Below are 21,226 nucleotides of genomic sequence, written 5' to 3'. Positions count from 1 at the left end.
CCTGGAATCAGCGAGAGTGGGGGCAGGAGATGACTGATGTTTGCATAATAGGAAATGGACACAAGAACAAATACTACTTTACAACAGACAACCCCATTGTGCAGCTGACAGCTCTGGGACAAGATGTGGCACTCCAGATTTGTACCTGTGGCTGGACCAAGGTGACAACGGCCAGGGAGGGGTCTGAAAAATCATTGAGGGAGAAAGAGATGCTTAAAAAACAAACCACTTTCACATCAGTTTGATTTACACATACGCCACCACACTTTAATTAGCCAACGCATTGTGATGATACAGTCTCCAACACTGCTTTTACATTTCACTGAAACAGACACTGCACACCGATCAGCTGCAACAAACGTGAAAGGAAACTCACACTGGCGGTTAATAAGACCCACAGACAAAATAGCAAATGGCTATAATGCAATGTGGCTAACTTCACCCACACTGGATGGAGCTCACAAACCTTGGGAACACAGTCACACAGCACACTGTATCGATTGTAATTAATTGGTAATTAGTGTAATTGTGGAGTCCATAGACTTATTTTAGGGTATGCCTACAGTATCTACTTAGTAATTGCTGTAATTATGTTATACAGTGCTTTTAAAAGTGAATCGATATGTTCTAATTATCCCTTAATAGGAAAACTAAAGCATACAATGTGGTATTATTCAGTAATTTCATAACAGTGTATGTGCCCTACAGTGCAACTTTAACAGTATTACCCCTATGGCTTACTTTGGTAACACTAGTTACTAAATAATGTAAATAGATGTACCTTGTAATTGCTTAAGTTGCTACTTAAATTACTGTGCCCTAGATCCAAAAGTATTACCATGCCATTCTTTTGAGGTCAAATATTAAACCTCATTCTTCAAACACACATGTACTGTTGGCTGCCCCACAATATTTATAGGCTATTTTTACACAGCCATAACACCAAATAGATTTGTACAGTATCTAAAGGTAAAAAGCTTTGTGACCTTAGGAATATTATATTTAATTCATGATTTTCAAGTGGTGTTAGGACAAGCACACGAAACGGTTATGTTTTCATTCCACCCAAGGAGTTTAAATGACACGGCTCTTTCAGCTATAAAGCCTTCAAAACCGCTTAATAAATCTAACACACATTTGCAATTCACTGGTGAACAGTTTGCAGAAAAAACATGCTTTTTTGTTGCTGTTTGCTTTTCTTTTTATTTCATAGAAAAAAAAGGCAGTATCAAAATGTTCTGCTTTTGTTAATACGCACTGCAAAAAAAACAAAAACCAGAAACACAGTATTGTCATAGACCTGAATTAAAGTGTTTGACCCCAGAAGCTGCGCTGGGCTACAAATCCAATACAGCACAGCCACTGAACATGTCTAGTTCTATTCACAACTAATTTAGTTTCCAACACTAGGAAGGTTAGCTTGTTAGCCACCACATCAATCTGCCTCATCCGAGGAGATGCAAGCACTGCGATATGCATCAGCTGATAGCAAGAGCTCCAGTAATATATAGCGGCAGGCAGACTAATGTTACCTGCACTCTCCAGAAATCAAGGCAGAAGCAATTAAAACCTAACCAGGGTTGCCATGCCTTTATAAAAAACACTTCAGAGTCTGAAGCAAGCAGTTTTGTAAATCTGTTGTTGCATGAGTCAAAAGTCATCACTGGGCAGCACTTAGAACACTTTGATTTTTTTTGTTTTAAAAGGGGGTAAATTATTTATTTATTTATTTTTTATTATTGGTTTTATTTTGGAAATGTGAGACAGCCTTGCGGTTGAAGTGCTAGTCATCAGAAAAGCGCTCTCCCACACTTGAACACGTTTAAATGACGCAGGGGGTTTTCTCACAGCTGGGAGGATAACCAGAGCTCAGTTCTGCCCCGCTGCAGGGAAATGCAAGCAGTCACCTCGACGTCTGGCCTTGTTTAGAAGTCTCTGCTGCCTTGGCAACTGCAGCCGAACCTCCCTGGTGCAAAAAAAATAGATCTGTGTTCTCCAGCAAGAGATGTGTTTTAACTTTTTGGTTTCCATATTCTTCGTCTGTCGCTCCACAGTGCTATGCATATTCCATCTGCTGCTGCCCGCTGCGGCTGCTCTCAGGCACGCGCTCCGGGTTCGAAGTGGGCTTGTTCTCCACTGGTTTTATCGAGATGTAGTCTCTTACTTCAAGCTCCATGTTGTTAGCCATGAGAGTTGCAGCGTGCAGTTTTTCCAGAAAGTCTGGCATTCCTGAAAAAGAAATAATCAAACAATGTATATACCGGACATATTCAGTGAAATGTTAATTAGTACCTCCCAATCCACTACAATACCAAACCGCCCCCTGGTGGATACATTTCATAACAAGTCTCCCCTCTTTCATTCTGTTCTAAAGAGGTACCACACATGTTTTGTTTGACTGCACACATAAGCAACTTTATACCAGGGGATTGCTATGCCAAAGAAATGATATGCTGTAAGGGATTAAAAGCAGATATCTGTATGTTACTGTGACAAGTGTGACAGAATGCATACCCCTGTACTGGTAATTCTTTACACATACAGTAGAAAGGTTGACAGTAAGGTATATTTACCCTCCAGTCAGTCAGTTTTTCCCTAAAAGCACATTGCCCCAATATTAGCTTAAAATGGATAAGCAGAACCAAGAGATATGTAGAAATTATGCACACAAGAAAGCATGGCCACATCAATTTGTGCCAAAGTATTTGGTTAACATTCCAAATGTGGATATTACTAAGCTTTACTGAATACTGTTTTGTATCAAGTTAGATTTCTGTGCCTGGGCTAGTGGTCCCCCATCTCATATTACTGTGACTGGGTAGTGGTCCCCCATCTCATATTACTGTGCCTGGGCGAGTGGTCCCCCATCTCATATTACTGTGAGTGGGCTAGTGGTCCCCCATCTCATATTACTGTGACTGGCTAGTGGTCCCCCATCTCATATTACTGTGCCTGGGCGAGTGGTCCCCCATCTCATATTACTGTGAGTGGGCTAGTGGTCCCCCATCTCATATTACTGTGAGTGGGCTAGTGGTCCCCCATCTCATATTACTGTGAGTGGGCTAGTGGTCCCCCATCTCATATTACTGTGAGTGGGCTAGTGGTCCCCCATCTCATATTACTGTGACTGGGCTAGTGGTCCCCCATCTCATATTACTGTGACTGGGCTAGTGGTCCCCCATCTCATATTACTGTGACCGGGTAGTGGTCCCCCATCTCATATTACTGTGACTGGGCGAGTGGTCCCCCATCTCATATTACTGTGCCTGGGCAAGTGGTCCCCCCATCTCATATTACTGTGACTGGGCTGGTGCTGGCAGTGCCAATCCCTGCAGCTGGCAGTATAGTTAATGTGGTGCAGGGATGAGCAGGACTGGGACTCATCTTGTAAAATAAGAAGCCAGCTCCCCAACGTAAACAACAGGCATTGTAATAACAGAGTACAGCTAAAGTGCCAGACTCATGAATATGTCAGGCCTTAATATAATAGGATCACTAAGGTAATTAAGGGTGATTTAATATCTGAACCACAGCTGACAAATTAAGGACCGCTCCAGACATAAAACACCAGGACACTCACTCAGTGCAGCAGGCTGCAGGAAGAGCTTGTGTACTGAGCTTTTCAAGTGCTACCCAAAGTGTTGCTAAAGTATCAAAGATAGCAATTCACCTGTTCAACACCCCTAGATATGAAATAAACTGTAAAAACGTAATATGCAATTTGAGGGCTTTACCGCTAGACACCATCCAGCTCAAACAGTAGCGAGGAAACACCGTCTGGGGATCATCACTGTAGGTCAACAAGTAGTCAAATCCATTCTGCAAACAAGAACAGAGGCTGACTTAACACAGACAGGTAAGGGAGGCATGCATGCATGTCACAGCAGTATTGCCAGTCACAGGTAAGAGAGGCATGCATGCATGTCACAGCAGTATTGCCAGTCACAGGTAAGAGAGGCATGCATGCATGTCACAGCAGTATTGCCAGTCACAGGTAAGAGAGGCATGCATGCATGTTACAGCAGTACAAACTCTGTTTAAATGGAATGAAGCCAAATGTCCTTTTCTACTTTGTTAGTACCATACTGTACATCCCCACCAAGGCTGTAAATAATAAATGGTGCTGTCAGTATTGTGGTGATGGCCCAGGGTGTGATGTTAGGTGCAAGGAGGAAGCAGACAGGAACAGAAGGTCTCGATTTCAATCCAAATACTTATTTTATTATTATGCAAATAATTGGTGAACACAAACGAAACAAAAGAATAACTTCAAACACTTTTATAACTATTTACAGCAGAAAAAGAAACATCCTATAATGCAGGATTGAAGAAACAACCTGGCTTAAAGCAACCAAGGTTTTCAGTCATGTTTCAACTCTCTCTCTCTCCAAATTAATAGATTCAGAAATGTACACTAACTCAAACAAGCACAAATATACTCCCCTTTCCCTCAGCAAAGTCCCAACTAGCCTAATAGGAGACACATGGCAAGTCAAATGTGCTTGTGCTCCGATTACCAGAATTACAGAAATGGAGAGCTTAACAATTCCCTCTTCAAAAATGGCGTTCACTAGGCAATGGTGTTCCACACAAACATGGCACCGCTCAGGACTTGCTGCTACAAATTCAATATCCAAAATTTGCAAGGTTTTCCAAAGGCAAGTTATTTTACTTCTTATTTCTTTATTCTGTGTTTTAATACAAAAAGGAAGTCCCAAGTTAAAACTTTTATTTGTACTCCGTTTTCTTTCGTTTTTCAATTATGGGATGGGCTTGCTCCACCCCAAGTATCACGAAAAAGTATATAACCATGACCTGCACCTACTAAAGTACTGAACTACGAAGACAGGCTTAAAGAAAAAAAAACACAGGAAATCAGGCCGGACTAAAAGTACAAGCAAGACAGAAAGTTAAAATTATATTGGGCATGGAAAAAAGAAAGGTCTAGAATTATTCATTTAGATCATTTTAAATCATTTAATACATTATAATATAGATACTTTAAAATGTTTATGCTACTAAATTACCCAAACTAAAAAACTACAACCTCCACAACGCACCCCACTCTGCCTCAGAGTACTTTCTGCCTAATCAATGTGGAATGTAAATATGGAGAGTGCCTTGCTTGTTTCAATCATTATTCCTCTCTATTTAACCTACAGCAAAGTTTACTTAACGGGTTGTTGTTTCAAATAACAGTTTATATAAAACTCACTTCATCAAAAGACTTGTGGGGTTTGATAACCATCTTGGACTGGTAGGACCTCACCCGCACAAAGTCTGGGGACTCGGGGATAGTCGGATGCTCTACTGCCCTGTTGGTTAGAAAATGGAATAAAGAGAATTAAAACAACCGAAAGGCAAACAAGCGAGTCGGGCAAAACAAACGTGCTCCACCTGGCACTAAAAGCAAAATAAAATCTGAAACTTCAAATAGTTTGAGATAATATTAAATTATGAGGGCTGCACTTGAACCCATGTTATACTGCACATTAAGCACGAATTATCATAGAGATAAAAGCACGATTTCATGATTTCAGAGCCTTCTCACCTGGACACCAACACCATGAAATTGTTCTCCACATCCACGTTATACCTCCTGATGTACACATAATCACGGGAGTACATGGGGTACTGCAAGAAACACACAAACTTATAATAGAATTGTTTTCTACAGTTCTGTTACTTTAATTATGTTTTACTATAGAAACCCATAATTAACCAGTGTTGATCATTTCCAGCTGTAATGTTTTTAAGTTGAGATGAAAACCACCACAGAATGGTTTACAAAATGATTGACAGAGAATATTACGATTGATATAAACATAGTTGGGTATCCATGTGTCTCAATCATATTTACGCACAGTCATTTAATTAACACCCAGCTTTATTAGAGAGCACAGTTCCTTTTTGATGCCCAAGGGCATGAAAACCTGCTTGCAGTAGAAGGTTATAAAAGATACCTTCAAGCTCTGCTAAAGCAAAAGAGATATTTTTTAAAAAAGAGGGGGCACCTTCTCCTCTCCCCTAGCACGCACAGACATGTTCTGTTCAGCCATTAAACATACGGATTTCTAAAAATTTGACAAGTGTGTAATATGCCTGAGGACAGAAGGGGACTCTAATGCCACCTTTAACAGACGTAATAATCTTACTCGTAAAAGGATGCAATATTCATATCCTAAAGCAGTTTTGTATGCTTTTAAAAGAGGCTGTGTGGTCCAGTGGTTAAAGAAAAGGGTTTGTAACCAGGAGGTCCCCGGTTCAAATCCCACCTCAGCCACTGACTCATTGTGTGACCCTGAGCAAGTCACTTAACCTCCTTGTGCTCCGTCTTTCAGGTGATACTTAGTTGTAAGTGACTCTGCAGCTGATGCATAGTTCACACACCCTAGTCTCTGTAAGTCGCTTTGGATAAAGGCGTCTGCTAAATAAACAAAAAAAAAAAAAAAATGCAGCAAATATTGTGCTAAAAAAAAAACAAAGCAGCTTACTGGAAAGTGTGTGACCCAGTGAATAATCTCTGATCCCGACACCTCGTCCCTCTCAAACACTTCCAGTTTTATCACCAGGGAATCCCATTTTTTCCTGTACTCTGTGTCCAGCTGGAGTTAGGGAGAAATGGAGAGTTAAACAAGATTATTCATGCAGAGATGTACGCGTCTAAACAGCATCCCTTATACAGAATCCACGGACTGTTCCATATCATTCATTCTTTGAGTTTCATTACCATCTTTTCTTACGAAACTTAAACGTTAATCATCACTTGCTTATGAATTCTGACTATTTGTGTTGAAAAATGCAAAGTACAACGTTTAAACACTAGAAGCCCCGCGGCAGTCATTTTGGCGGTTTTTGGTTTTAAAATGTAATTTTCTACAGTGGTGTAACACATATGGGGCTGTGTGCGTTCGTGTACCTTTCTGTCCGTATGTATTAAATATTCTCAAAAAGGGGCTCCCGAGTGGCGCATCCAGTAAAAGCACTCGCTAGAGTGCAGGATGTGCTCTATAGCCTGGACGTCGCCGGTTCAAGTCCAGGCTATTCCACAGCCAACCGTGGACGGGAGCTCCCAGGGGGCGGCGCTCAATTGGCCGAGCATCGCCCGGGGGGAGGGAGGGTTAGGTCAGGTCGGCCAGGGTGTCCTCGGCTCACCGCGCACCAGCGACCCCTGTAGTCTGGCCGGGCGCCTGCGGGCTTGCCTGTAAGCTGCCCAGCGCTGCGTTGTCCTCCGACACTGTAGCTCTGAGGCGGCTGCACGGTGAGTTCGCAGTGTGTAAAGAAGCGGGCGGCTGACGGCACACGCTTCGGAGGACAGCGTGTGTTCATCTTCGCCCCTCCCGAGTCAGCGCAGGGGTGGTAGTGGTGAGCTGAGCATAAAAAAATAATTGGGCATTTCAAATTGGGGAGAAAATAATAAAAAAAAAAACTAATTGGCAACGACTAAATTTATTTAAAAAAAAAAATCTCACAAAGCATGAAACGCAGGAGTGCAGAAATAAAGGAGATATTACATTATACCTAAAAGCCCCGGGAGCAGTCACATTGACGGCCACACAGAAAATAATTGTATTGTGATTATACAGAACAGTACTATACTTTATTATTTTTATTTACCAGTCTGCAATGTGTTTAGCTGTAATTCGATTAGTCTCTGCTCTCTGCCTGAGTGAATGACTGAATGACAGTCTTTCAATCAGTCTTTGAAGGCTGGCGCCTGCTTGCCAGCTGCGCTGCTTTGGTCAGTCAATTAGCTGGCAACCCCACGAGAGCCGCAAGAGATGCCAATGCAGGTTGGCAAGTGCAATAAAAATAAAACTTCGGACAGCTGTGCCCTGTGCAGAAAGGCGGCATGGAGAAGCGCATTATCTGCGTCGATTGTGAACAGCCTTAGACTCAAGGTAAAGGAATACCCTTTTGTCGAAAAAAAGAAAGAAATTAGACATTTTTTTTTTTATAACTTCTTGTGCTGTGCAATTCTGTAAAATGTTTTTTCTAAGTTTATTTATATAAGTTGTTCAGTTGCTTTTGTTCACATGTTTACGTGATGTACTCAAAAAAAAAAAACCTACATCCGACTGTTTCTCCTTCATTATACTATTTACTGTGTTTTGAATACAGCCATCAGAAAGACAGCTGCGTCCTTCTAGTGTTAAGGGGTTTACTAATTTGGTGGAAACATGGCCACGTCAACTTAAAGAGTATGTTCCGAAAAATATAGCGTTTTACGTCCCCACGTGTTGCTACAACTGTTTAAATAACCTACCTGTCATTTTTCTTTTTATTGTTCACAACCTGACAACTTTTTACACTTAAGCCCCGGTCACACCTGGAATGATAACGATAGTGATAACCGTAAATTGTTTATTGGACGGTCACACCAGAACGAAAAAGGGCTCAGATGTATTGTACAGCAAATGCCAATCAACTTTTTAGTACACGCCCACTTTTATTTCCAGCAAGATGAGGGACAGTGATGAAGAACATAAAGAAATACTCCTGTTGTATTAGAGCAGGGGTTTTCAACCTGGGGTACACGTACCCCTGGGAGTACTTCCAAGGGTCATCATAGGAGGTATGCAGGATGACTCAGAAATGCACAAATAAAAATGAAAGTAAGAGAAAATAATGATCTTGAATTTTAATGGTAATATATATTCTCTAAACCACGATGTATACATATTTAATCTTTGTTTAGCAGCTCAAAGTTAACGGCTAATTTAAAAAAAAAAAAAAAAAAAAAAAAACCACAGCATCTATCACGTCCACATTTTCCACCTGTACGCATGCTCTATTTCTATTGTGTGGATTTCCACTCTGATATTTAGGTGAAGCTCTGGCGATTGTGCCTGGAGAGCTTTCTGTGCTGCTCGTGATCTTTGCTGTATTCAACTTGTCTCATGAGTGAAGCACAGTGTTTCTGTGTTTTTAGCAGTATAAATGCTCCGGTAAACATAAATAGTCATCACAATACTTTGACGGTTTTTGTTTATTACCGCGGCTGCATATTATTAACAGTAATAGCGGCTGGTTGAATATGTGTTCGGTGTTTGACACATTTCTTACTAGCAACAGAAAACCAAAGGAAAACACAAGAGTCAGAAAGTGCAAAGCAACAGAAAGTTAGAGTCCCTTTGGATCATTTTTATGCTGCCTTTAATAATAAAAGTGTACTAATGTTAGTAATGAATTAGTTTTATCTCGAGGTTAATGTTTTTGATACGGCACACAATTATACTGAGGTGGGAAGTAAATAGTAACATAATAAACCTTTGCAGTGCAGACTATTTTGCATTATTTATAATGACTTTGCCAAACAGAACATAAATATGAGTGTTTACAAAGATTTCTAAATACTGCCTTTTAATTTTTTGCATCCAAAGAAATGTAATTAAAATTTAAGAATGAACTCTACCTGTTACTTGTGTAAAATTATATATTAAATAAACAGGGAAAAAAGAAATGTGTTAACCAGATTATTCTTTTACTGCAACTGGGGTACCAGTTGCAATAAAAGTGCTGAAAATTACACCGTGGGCATTGCCTCAAGGAAGTATGCACGGTCTCCTTGGGTACAACCACTTCCCATTAAAGTAAAATATAAAAAACATGGTATGTATTACTGACTACACCTTACTGAATATGATGATAGACGATACTCCATAAATTATATACATATTTATACTAATGATGATGATGATTATTATTATTATTATTATTATTATTAAAAGCATAAAAAAGCAAATACAATATGCAGACTGACATGTCTTTATGGAGCATATAGCAGCATACGTCATGCTTGTGCTATAATTATACATTAATGGCTGTTTATCAAATGATTTATAACAATTAAAAAAAAAAAAAGATTCCTTGATGTATACTGGAACCAGTTTTCCGACGTGATGTTCTGTGGTGGAACAGTAGAGGGCAGTCTTCTGTAGTAAATCATTGCAATGCCTTTATTTACTGTTTATCGTGTTTAAAATAATATACAAAATAACACCAGGTAGGTAATGATGTCACATTTAATACAACCCTGATTGGCCAGGAATATTTATCGTTATCGTTGTAGCAGGAAAAAAAAAAGTGCTCTGAAAGCGATGGAAACGATAGCCATCGTTATCGTTAACAATGATCGTTATCCTCCATTCATTTGAACTGGAACGATTTTTCAAAATTGTTATCGTTCCAGGTGTGACCGGGGCTTTATAACTTTAAAGTCTGTTTCAAAGCTCTTCTCAAAATGGCTGCTCTAGTGCACTGTGGTTTGAGATCTGTCCTCTAAATCACTGTAGGAAGTGATGACATGTTTATTACTTACTCTTTAAATCCAGCGTTGTTTTTTTTTTTTTTTTTTAAATATAATTTCACCTCAAGGTAAAGTGTTACCTGTACATTGAAGAACTGTCTTGGAGTGACATCTGTGTAGGTTCCAAATACTGGAAAAAAAAAAAAAAAAAAAAGACATTTGAAAGAAATGGTCTCTAAACTGCTTCAAGTTCATGGGAACAAGTATGAAAGTCTAAAAATTGGGTGTACAGATTCAAAATACTGCAGAATTACTGAATTATGTAGAATAAGCGTATGTGTTCTTGTGTGGTACAGTCATTCCAGTAGTATGTTCACATAGAAACTATTTTGAGAAACGGGACAGAATATATATTATTGGTTTACATTTGTCAATAGGTCTTATAAGTCAAAAGTAAAATTCTGTAATTTATGTCTGAAATAAAGAAAACATTCTACTGTATGGAATAGGGCTGTCAGTTAAGACTCAAATAGCAATTGATTAATTGGGCACACAAAATACAATCGTTTGAATAAATATCTATGATTGTACCGCCCGCATACATATCGTAATATTCCTCTCCCCCCCCCCCCCGACGTGATTATTTTAATATCAGTGCTGTAAAGTAAAAGCTTGTGCACAACAATTGAATGCAAAGGCTAATCACGCCTTGGTAACGTCAAGAGAAAAAAACACAACATTCACAACAAGCCTAAAGCAAGTTTAACATACTACAGGAATGTTACTAAAATATTCAAGGGGCATACTTGCAAAGCATTTTCAAAACTGATTCGCTGGTAGGATGGGACCAGCAAATCAGATGCTAGTTAACATGAGCAGGAAAAGAAGAGCACGCCCACTGCTTGTCTGGCAAAAATACAGTAAATAGCAAGGCAGTGTGTTCGGTGCAGTGTCGTTGATAAACTTAAATAACGTTATTAACTATGCGGGTTCAAAAATGTAATTATTGAATCGATTATCCAGTATTTATATCGATGTATATAATGAGGAATGGAATCGATCGAAGAATCGATTTAATCGTGGCAGCCCTATGGAAGATGATTTCTATAGTCAATTTTGTTGGAAATTTAGTGGGGGTATAGGTAGGGCCCTACCAAATTCATGGTCCATTTTTGTAAATTGTCGTACATTTAAAAAATCTTGAATTTCATGGTTTCAGCTATTTAAATCTTAAATTTCACAGTGGTGTATCAATGAACATGTATTTAAAAACAGCAAAATATAAACATTTAAAGCCCTGAAGTTAACAAAAGCAGGCGAGTAACAAAGTTACTTCCTTAAGTCAGTGGTTGAATGTGAGCACGGAGCATGCTGCATGCTGCAGCTGTTTCTTTACTCATTCCCTGTCTCTACGGTGTCTGTGTCTTTGATGGCACTAGTCTGTCTGAATGGCGCTGGATCATTGCTCGGTGTATGGGATAAAACTAAATATTGCAGCTGGTACACCATCATGTCGAATTTGGCTTACAAATTATTTTACACTATCCGCTGCAGTAATTATTGTAGATTTATTTTGGACACTCAATTTACAACATTTTCACTTGCCTAACGATTTCAGTTGAGATCTCTAGGATATTAAAACCGCCCCGGACGCCCTTATCTACCAATCAGTGAGTAGAGCGCCAAGTGGTGCCTGCCTGCCGTCGAGTGTCAATCAATAAATCCTGTCCAGGTCAGGAGGAGCTTTCTTTTTTAAATTCAAACAAGCAACTAATCACATCAGGAACCTGTAACGGTACACATAACTTCACTGGATTTTAGTGCAGGGTACAAGTACACAAAACAGACCAGATTTCACAGTGCAGACCAGTTTTCATGGTGAAGACCGAGTTTCACAATGAAGAATGAATTTCACGGTCTATGTCACGTTTTTCACAGCTGTGAAATGGGTAGGGCCTTAGGTGTAGGGTTTAATTCACTCCTAAGATACAGTACTGTATTCTCTATTGTAATACTGTTATACTTTTTTAGAGAACAGAGAAATACCATTGACATACACTTATATCAAAATATTTCACTTGTTTCACAGACCCTGATTAGCATCACCTTACCTAAAACAACATTAGCTAGTCCAAGACTAGTGCTGATCAGGGTCTGTGAAACCAGTCCTTTGACGAAGCCAATCCAGTTATTTAGAGGGATTCAGCTATGTATAATAAATACAGAAACCACATGACCAAGTCTAAATGTTTCCCCCTCTATGACAGCCATGGAGGGTTATGGTCCTCACCTCGGTACTCATAGAGGGGACTGTCGACGATGGGCCGTCTCCACACACGGAAGTTCTTCCTGTCCATGACCTTCTCCCAGGGCCGGGCCCCCAGCTGCAGCCCTTCCTCCTCCCTCTCCTGCCCCCCTCCTGCATTCACAGTCAGCCTCTCAATGTTCTTCATGTCATCCGCACACCTGCAGGGGAAGCACATTTAACCAGGTCTCAATTGAAAGAAACACAATTCTTAGTCTAGGAGTCTGCTTTCATCAATTTACTAAAGTGTATACCAGATTAGGAAGTTTCTTGTTTTTATTCAGATTATTCTAAAATGACAGAAAAACAAGCATGAACCCCAGATAGCTCTTACACCGCAAGTAACTCACTTACACTGCCAAACTGTGGTCAGCGTGATGCAGGAAGCTATGCAATGTCTTTGCTGGAAGGAGCTGAACTATATAAATAGCTCTTCTGTTTGATACCAGTTCTGCCAAGTACTTGGACTGAGTTGTGTATGAAAAGGACTTAGGAGTTTTTCTCCTGCACAAACTTTCTAAATGCAATTGAAAAAGATTTCAATGTGTCAGAATCAAAACTATTTGTATACATTTGTTAAGAAACATTTGCAGTTTCAGAAAAAAGTCCAAATTTAAACTGAAGCGTCCAGCACCATAACTTTAATTGGTTCTAACATACAGTACTGCCACAATGCTAACTACTCCCTGGCGGGGTGGCTGTGTCACTGCTGGTTTTGTGGGCGTTCTTTTTGCATTGCTGACCTTTACCAGCGAGGGAACGGGCAAAAGAACAAATTGATCTCAGTTTCCAGTGATCAAAAAAAAATAAAAAAATTGTTGCAACAAAAACCCACAAGAGCTGAGGAAATGATTTACAGAAATTGTGCATGAAAGTCAAAAGGCTTATTACTAAACAGCCCCGCTACAATACAGCATGTTAGCTTATAGAGGCAAATAAACTTTTACAGTGTACATTAACCAAAACATTCAGCTGAGTTTTTTAGTGTTTTAATTGTGGATGTGTTACTGTAGGTCGTTTATTAGAAACTGGGAGAAGTCCTGCTGGCTTCCATCGCAGCAGATCGAGATCCTGCGTTTTGGGGGACCCTGTCAGCCCCAGTGAAGACTGCTGGCAGACATCTGTCTCTCCAACTTGCTATGCTGGAGAAGTTACCATACGAGTGCCCAATGTGAAGGACACTAGAGAAGAGTGTTAACCCTCCAAACAGCTAAAAAGAAGAACAGGTCTGTCAATTAATGTGGACTTAGTGTGGGGAGAAAAAATGCATGGACTAGGTTCTGCTTTAAAAGCAAGGCCTTGTTTCCCTGTGTCACTGAATGAGCCTCAAGTACAAAAGCTGCTGTCACAAAACCAGGGGGAGGGCAGGGACATTGTCTGCAAATTTAAATCTTGTTATATAGCTTGTTTATTGGTAAATTTCTGCAATCAGTTACAAAAGACCGACCAACCGCTTTTGGCACAATGACAATGCAAAACAAGGGCCAAGATAAAGATGGACTGTGCCAGCCAGCAGGGCTTTGCTGTTCATCTCCTGCTCTACATTACCACCTGCCCGTTTCTGACAAGACAAACATTGCAAATGACCGCCTCGGAATAACTAGATAGCATTAATCCAAGCAGCACTGTAGCAGGACTGTATCTATGGATAGAGGAAAGACATTAAGGCCAGATCTAAAGCAGTGTCTTTAATGTGCGGTGTGGTTATCTGTTTGTGTGCTTTTTGCTCCATCGGAATGCTGACACCACATTTATTTTAAACAGTGTGTTCAATTAGCAGTACACTGAGCTAACAAATTAATTCCACTGAATCTTATGTATTGCCATCATTTCATAGGTGTCATGTTTCTATCTAAAAGACTCATACACCTCAGTGTTATGAATTAGATTTTTTTTATTTTACTGGTATTGATTTTGGGAGCAATTAGTAAAGAAAATGTATCAATTGCTCTTGCAGATGCTACACTTAGGTGCAAGATACATCACTAATAATCTGTCCTCTTGTAATAATGAAACTTTTTCAATCAAATTCACAAAAGCCAGTTTGGTTTATTTAAAAAATTATTTCTATTAAAATGGAATGATTTTAAAATCAATGAGTTCTTAAAGACCTTCAGTTAATCCTCCTGCACAAATACGTTTCTGTGCCGTTATTGATTTAACATTGCAGTGCGGGTGCTGCGAGTTCCGGGAGTGTCACATGACGCTGTAATGCTTTCTTACAGCTTCTCTTGAGACACAAGCCGCTCCAGGTAAAGAGACAAGGGGCTGGATATTATTCTTTCAGGTTTTGTTTTAGGGACTCAAAAAAACACCTACCTAAACTTCTCAGAGAAAACAAACAGTAAAACATTCTGCATCAGTTTACACACATTGGGAATTTCCAATATATAAAACAGTGTTGGGACTGAATGCCAGTACGACACGTCAGATCAATTGCAACGTAACACTTAACTGAAAACCTGTGCGCTACCCAAAGAGAGCAATTTATCCAACTAAACAAGGCCCACTTCTGGAGAAGGGCTTTTAAAATGCCCTTTAAAAGGTCAAGATACAAAAGAAAGCTCATTACTTTTTGTTTGAACTACCAATGAACTCAAATCTTGATAAGCACCTTCACTTCTCAGGCTAAGGTAACACTAGCAAGTCACATTGCTCTGGCATCAATCACTTTCAAATGCTATACTACTATCAGTCCTTGGGTGGGAGACACTAATCTGTTTGTGGGCAAGCTGAATCAAACCCTAAAACAGGACCAAAACACAACTCCCATTTCAGGGCGTGCAATTCGTATCGACCGACGCCCGGGACAACAAGTTTTGCCGTTATACTTTGTCCATCAGAAAAGTAGTTTTTATTTATTTATTTTCCCGGTGTTCATTCTGTTGCTAGAAAGACACTCCAGGTATATTCATAGAGAGCCACACAAGGGTCTGAAAACTGAACTGTAGAAGTCTAACATCAAAGCAAAAATATTTTAAAAAGTGTTCACATCCCACCCCTATCACTTCTGATTGGTTAGCTGCTGAACAAGCTGATCTTCTATTGGTTACAAACAAACCCAGAAATGCCTGCCAAGACAGGTGTTAGTTATGTTTTTTGTAAATTAGCAAGTAAGCGATACTGCTTTCTTAATAAATGAACCTGACATTTAAATCCTGCAATCTAATAAAGTTACAAAAAACAGTCACTAAGATATTAGCGAATTTGAAAAAATCATGTTGTGTAATTTATAACACTTCGTGGTCAATGTACTTGTTGGGATGTTTAAAAAAACAAAAATGTAGTTTACTGTTTAGAAGCATTAAGACAAACTTTCCCTGGCAAAAAAATGTAATGCTTTTTTTCCTTTCGATTTTAGTGTTGCTTCTGTACAATATGTTATTTTAAAATAAAACAGACTGTAAATATCATGGCAATGTGTATGGATTCACTTGTTTATGTATTGATTTTTCAATGAGAGTAGTACAAGCAAATAATGTTGCCCTTCAAGTTAGCCATCATAGGACAAGATGTTAGCCGAGGAAAAACAGCTGTAAAATATTTATTTATTTATATATATATATATATATATATATATATATATATATATATATATAAACACACACACTTTTTTTTTTTAACAGTACATAATAGAAATACAAGAAAAAAAATGTCTTTGCAGAATTTGATGAAGCCTACTGTAAATATCGCATGCATTCTGGCAGAAAAACAGTATAAAATAGAGAAATTTGACAGGTTATAGAGTTATAAAACTGAAAGAACATCAAGAAAAAAAATCAGAATTCCACAAAGCAGCAGTCATAGTCGTCAATAATTTCGTATCTGTGATGCAACAAACTAAGATGAGGTGTGCTTTTGTGCGACTGGGAGGGGCAAATAGATTTAAGAAGGAGCAGTAGATTTTTCTAGCATTTTGTCGCTTGGACAATAACTTTTTTAGAGAGAGAGAGAGAGAGAGAGAGAGAGAGAGAGAGAGAGAGAGAGAGAGAGAGAGAGAGAGAGAGAGAGAGAGAGAGAGAGAGAGAGAGAGAGAGAGAGAGAGAGAGAGAGAGAGAGAGAGAGAGAGAGAGAGAGAGAGAGAGAGAGAGAGAGAGAGAGAGAGAGAGAGAGAGAGTCTGTGTACTTGATCACTGTCATATACCCCACTATTCTAACTGGGCTCATCAGAAGTCTTGTAAACCTGTTACTAAAGCAAACGTACCTCTGTAACTCCTCGTCTCGGATTCTCTCCTCTTCCCACATGAACACGCCAGCCAGGGCCGCCAGCAGCTTGCAGGACTGTGAATGCCTGCTCTGGAACCGCCGCCACAGGCTGCTGACCAAGCTCCGGCGGGACCTCTCGGAGTACAGGTTGCTGTACAGCTCGCCTATCTGAAATGCTCGCCGCAGCCTCTGGCCTGTCACATAGGTGCACTGGCTAGCCAGTATGGACACCATCTCTTTCTTCCTCTCGCCGCTGCCAGCTTCTAGACCTCTCTGGAGCCAGCACAGAGCCCATCCTACCCGCTTGCCCAGCCAACTCGCTGCTCCACTGCCTTCCCTGACAGAAGAGCTTGTAACGAGGCGGGTCGAGTTCACACAGTACCAGTACAGACCACTTACTGCTGGCTTCCGAGGAATAGACTGAAACATCTTCAACTGTTCAATTTAGTTTAACAGTAAAATTAAATCTCCAATTACAAGAACGGCCAGGAGAACTCAAATTTCAAATACAAACTGTACTTGCACACACTTGCAATAACCAGACGTGTTAACACATGGACTGAGGTTTGCAGAAGTCTGCCTGGTACAATAGGTATGTGAAATGTGCATTAAGGCAACCCAAAATAACAAATATTATAATCTGACCTGATAGTAAACTATTTTTTAATTAGGCAAACACTTGGATCACTCATTAGAAGAAAGTAAACAAGACATAGGCAACTTCCTTCAAAATTACAGGAAGTGCAAAACGTCACTTCTTTTCCTGCCTGTGTGCGGCACAGTGTTTAATTTCGTGCTAAATCTTTAATCAGATTAAACTCTGGCCCTCTCGCTGCTGTTCCTAACGGAAACCTTAGCTGTGCAAAAATAAAACCCAAGGAAACCAAACTTAAAGAAGTGAAAGCATAGATAGGTCAACACATTCCGACTGCCACTAAGGTGCGGGTACGTCAATGCACAAATATAGCGCCTTTTCTGACCATGTGTTCAAAACACCACGCCTCAATGAATTTAAGATACACAATTACCCAGATTTCTTTAATGGACGCACTTCTGGAACTCTCTTAATTACATGTATGATGTCACGTAAACGTGAACATTAAACACCGTTATTACAAGAGTAATTATACGTGCTGTAATGACTGTGTACCGGTTTCATGCACTAACAAAATTAAAAAAAATAAAAATAAACGAACGCAGTTATATTAATATTACACGTTAAATACTACGGAGCTGTCACACACATTACCTCTCGGACTTAAAGAATCAACAACACCGTGTAAACTAACAACAGTGACATCTGCCCACACTATTTTACTTTACAATTCCTGTCCACGCTCTCTACTCAGCTGGCCACCAATAAATAAACGATATGTACCTATGAACGTACCACGGCCCTCCGAATGGGTTTCACTTGATGGTTTTGGTTATTTAAATCACACCGAGCCCCGCTCTACCCTTCACTGTCCTCCCTCAGCTTCTCAGAGGAGACTCACATGTCTCTGCGCAAGGAACTCGCCTCTGACCACGCCCCCGGCGTCAGAAGCCCGCCTCTAAATTCTTTTGGTTGCTTCTAAATCTTTTCAACAAACTCGGCAGTTTATTGTTCCAAATAGCTGCCCGTCATAATCAGTCACGCCCACTAGCAAACTAGATTGAGAATTTACTGGCGTATTTTGTTTGCGTCACTTGTGATAATGGACCCTTCCTCAGCCCTGGAGAAAGTTGAATGAACGGCTTTGTTTTTGCCTGCATGTTTTTTTATTCGAATTCATACTATTGACTGCATACACATACAATCTTTTTTAAAACTACAATTTGATAGAATATTGCCTTAATAAAAATATATATTATGAACTTAAATTCTGTGTCAGTTGCTTGTGTTTACTGGAACGTGAAATATTATGCCGTAAGCTTCTTCAGCATGAACTCTGACCTAGTTGTTACTGAGCGGATGAGAAAAGACAGGTGGCCGTAACCATGGCAACAACCGCGGGCCTCTGAACAAGAAACCATGCGCTCAACATGCAAGGCAGGCCTCGGTTAAAATCATATTAATAATTATTTATTTAGGCCCTTTTTCACGTTGCTTTACCACAAAATAAAATGCATTTCACCCCTCGTTGTGTGCATACATTCATTTCCAAGTCCCGCTGATATAGCCTCTGCTCTTCAAAATCTTTACTGTCTACTTAATGTCAAGTGATTGATGTGTTTAGTAGGCTGCTGTCTGTATTTCAATTTAATATCGCTATTTAAAACATCTAGAGTTTCTGGGTTTTTTTGTTTGTTTTTTACAAATGTAGGCCCTTCCTGCCTTTAAATATGAATATGTTTTATGTCGACTCTGTTTGTATTAAAAATTGAAACGAGCTGAATTAACTGAGACTTCTTTCTACTCCAGCAAGTGACGTGCAGAGTGAAGGCAGCGGAATCAAATGAATTGCTCTGCGTTTAAGTAGTGCTCTTCTAATGCAAACACGTAATTAATCACCGCAATCATTATTCATTTTATTTGACGAGTTTAGCCAGGGTAAAGTCTTTGTTTTGTGAAACAGTTAGTGTGGAAGGGGGAGAAATCAACAAAAAAACAGAAGGGCAACGACATCAAAACAAAGGCAACAACTTTTATGTACTTTGACCCCCTGTCCGTTTTTTTTGGAAGACGTCCGGTAATTCTAAGCATTCAAATCTATTGGATATGTTCTTAAAAAATGTGTTACAATAAACAATTTAATATATCATGTTGTGCTTCTATGAGTGAAATTCAAATACTGTAACACAGCGGTGTGTAAATGCACCAGAAAGAATTGAGGTAACAACGTAAGCCACCAAATCGCTGTACCGTGATGTTTTTCTTGTGTGCTCACCGCTGTGTGTTATCTGGTGTGAGCATGCGCGCTGCTGTTACGTTTGACAGCCCTTTGAATGAAGAAGCGCGAAACTGTTAAGTAGCATACTGTAACGTTAAGCGCGAAACTATTATGTAACATACTGTAACATTAGTCACAATGGCAGAGACAAATGAAGAAGTAGACAATAGGAGGGGATGGGGCGTCTGGTATTTTCATATCTCAAAAGGTGGCAACCCTTAAAGCCCAGGTGGTAAATCTGGAAGAAAAAACAACACAGAATCAATATGGGTCAGAATAACGGACACAAATTAAATGGACATAATAATAGGGGCGTGCTATAGACCGCCAAATTCAGACACCGAGCAAAATAATCTGTTATACAATGATATTAGAAATGCATGTAGCAAAGGAGAAGCCATACTAATGGGGGATTTCAACTATATAAAATAGGAAAACCCGGTGGGGAGCATGACAGACGAGATTGAAATGGTGGAAATGACAAATGACTGCTTCCTAATGCAATTTGTCAAGCCACCGACTAGAGGGGAGGCATGCCTTGATTTCTTTCTTTTCAAATAATGAAGACAGAATAACTAAAACAGAGTTCAGAGAACCATTGTCAAACTCAGACCACAACATGGTCTCATTTTAAGTGCTTTTTAAAACCCCAAAAGTAATGGCTAAAGCTGTTTACAATTTTAGAAAGGTAAACTATGAAGGAATGAAACAAGAGAAGTAGATTGGACTAAAATAGAGAAAACATCCACAGAAAAAGGATGGCTGGTTTTTAAAAATGTAGTACTAGAGGCGCAAAACAATTACATCCCAAAAGTAGACAAATCTAAATCTAAAACAAAATGGCCAAAATGGTTTAATAGATCAATTAAAAAAAAAATTCAGCGAAAAAAGGCACTTTACAGAGCGTTTAAAAGGGACCAAAAACAAAGTACACAGAAAGAGTACTTGGAACTGCAAACACAAGTCAAAAAGGAAGTTAGAAAGGCCAAGAGAGAGAGAGAGAAATCAATATTGCTAAGGGGGCTAAAACCAATTCCAAAATGTTTTTTGAATATTATAACAGCAAGAGAACATTCAAAGAGGAGGTCAAATGTCTAAGAGATACAAATGGCAAAATTATAGACGAAGTGAAAAAATAGCAACTATATTAAATGATTAATTTTCACAAGTTTTTACAAAGGAGGATACGGACAACATGCCCCACATGTTGACCTGTTCCTATCCAGTTTTAAATAACTTTAGCATAACAGAGGCAGAAGTGTTAAAGGGACTAGGAGCTCTTAAAATAAACAAATCCCCTGGGCCAAATGAAAGAAGTTATTTACAAACCGCTAACCAACAACCAAGCAGCTGGAAGTAATGTAAAAACCCAGCTTGGAATTTGCAAAAAGGCACGTGGGAGACTCTGAAAAGATGTGGCAAAAGATTCTGTGGTCCGATGAAACAAAAATTGAACTATTTGGCCTAAATGCAAAGCGTTGTCTGGCGCAAACCCAACACAGCACATCACCCAGGTAACACCATCCCTACTGTGAAACATGGTGGTGGCAGCATCATGCTATGGGGATGCTTTTCATCGGCAGGGACTGGGAA

At 39.6% G+C, this 21,226-nt stretch overlaps 1 protein-coding gene across 1 annotated transcript; it reads right to left on the bottom strand.

Moving 5' to 3' along the window:
* Positions 1–240: 240 nt before the first annotated feature.
* Positions 241–18,315, bottom strand: LOC117966143 (stAR-related lipid transfer protein 7, mitochondrial-like). Its single transcript, XM_059008445.1, has 8 exons — positions 16,759–18,315; positions 12,540–12,715; positions 10,390–10,439; positions 6,495–6,605; positions 5,552–5,634; positions 5,216–5,315; positions 3,735–3,819; positions 241–2,229 (listed from the first exon to the last, which is right to left on the bottom strand). Exons 1-8 carry the CDS (start codon positions 17,187–17,189, stop codon positions 2,057–2,059), a joined length of 1,209 nt encoding a protein of 402 aa, XP_058864428.1. The 5' UTR covers positions 17,190–18,315; the 3' UTR covers positions 241–2,056.
* Positions 18,316–21,226: the final 2,911 nt, after the last annotated feature.

This window comes from Acipenser ruthenus, chromosome 37 (genome assembly GCF_902713425.1).
Source record: "Acipenser ruthenus chromosome 37, fAciRut3.2 maternal haplotype, whole genome shotgun sequence".
In the NCBI taxonomy this organism is placed as follows: Eukaryota; Metazoa; Chordata; class Actinopteri; order Acipenseriformes; family Acipenseridae; genus Acipenser; species Acipenser ruthenus.
The sequence above is the reverse complement of the archived record's forward strand: the minus strand, read 5'-3'. Positions and strand labels throughout refer to the sequence as shown.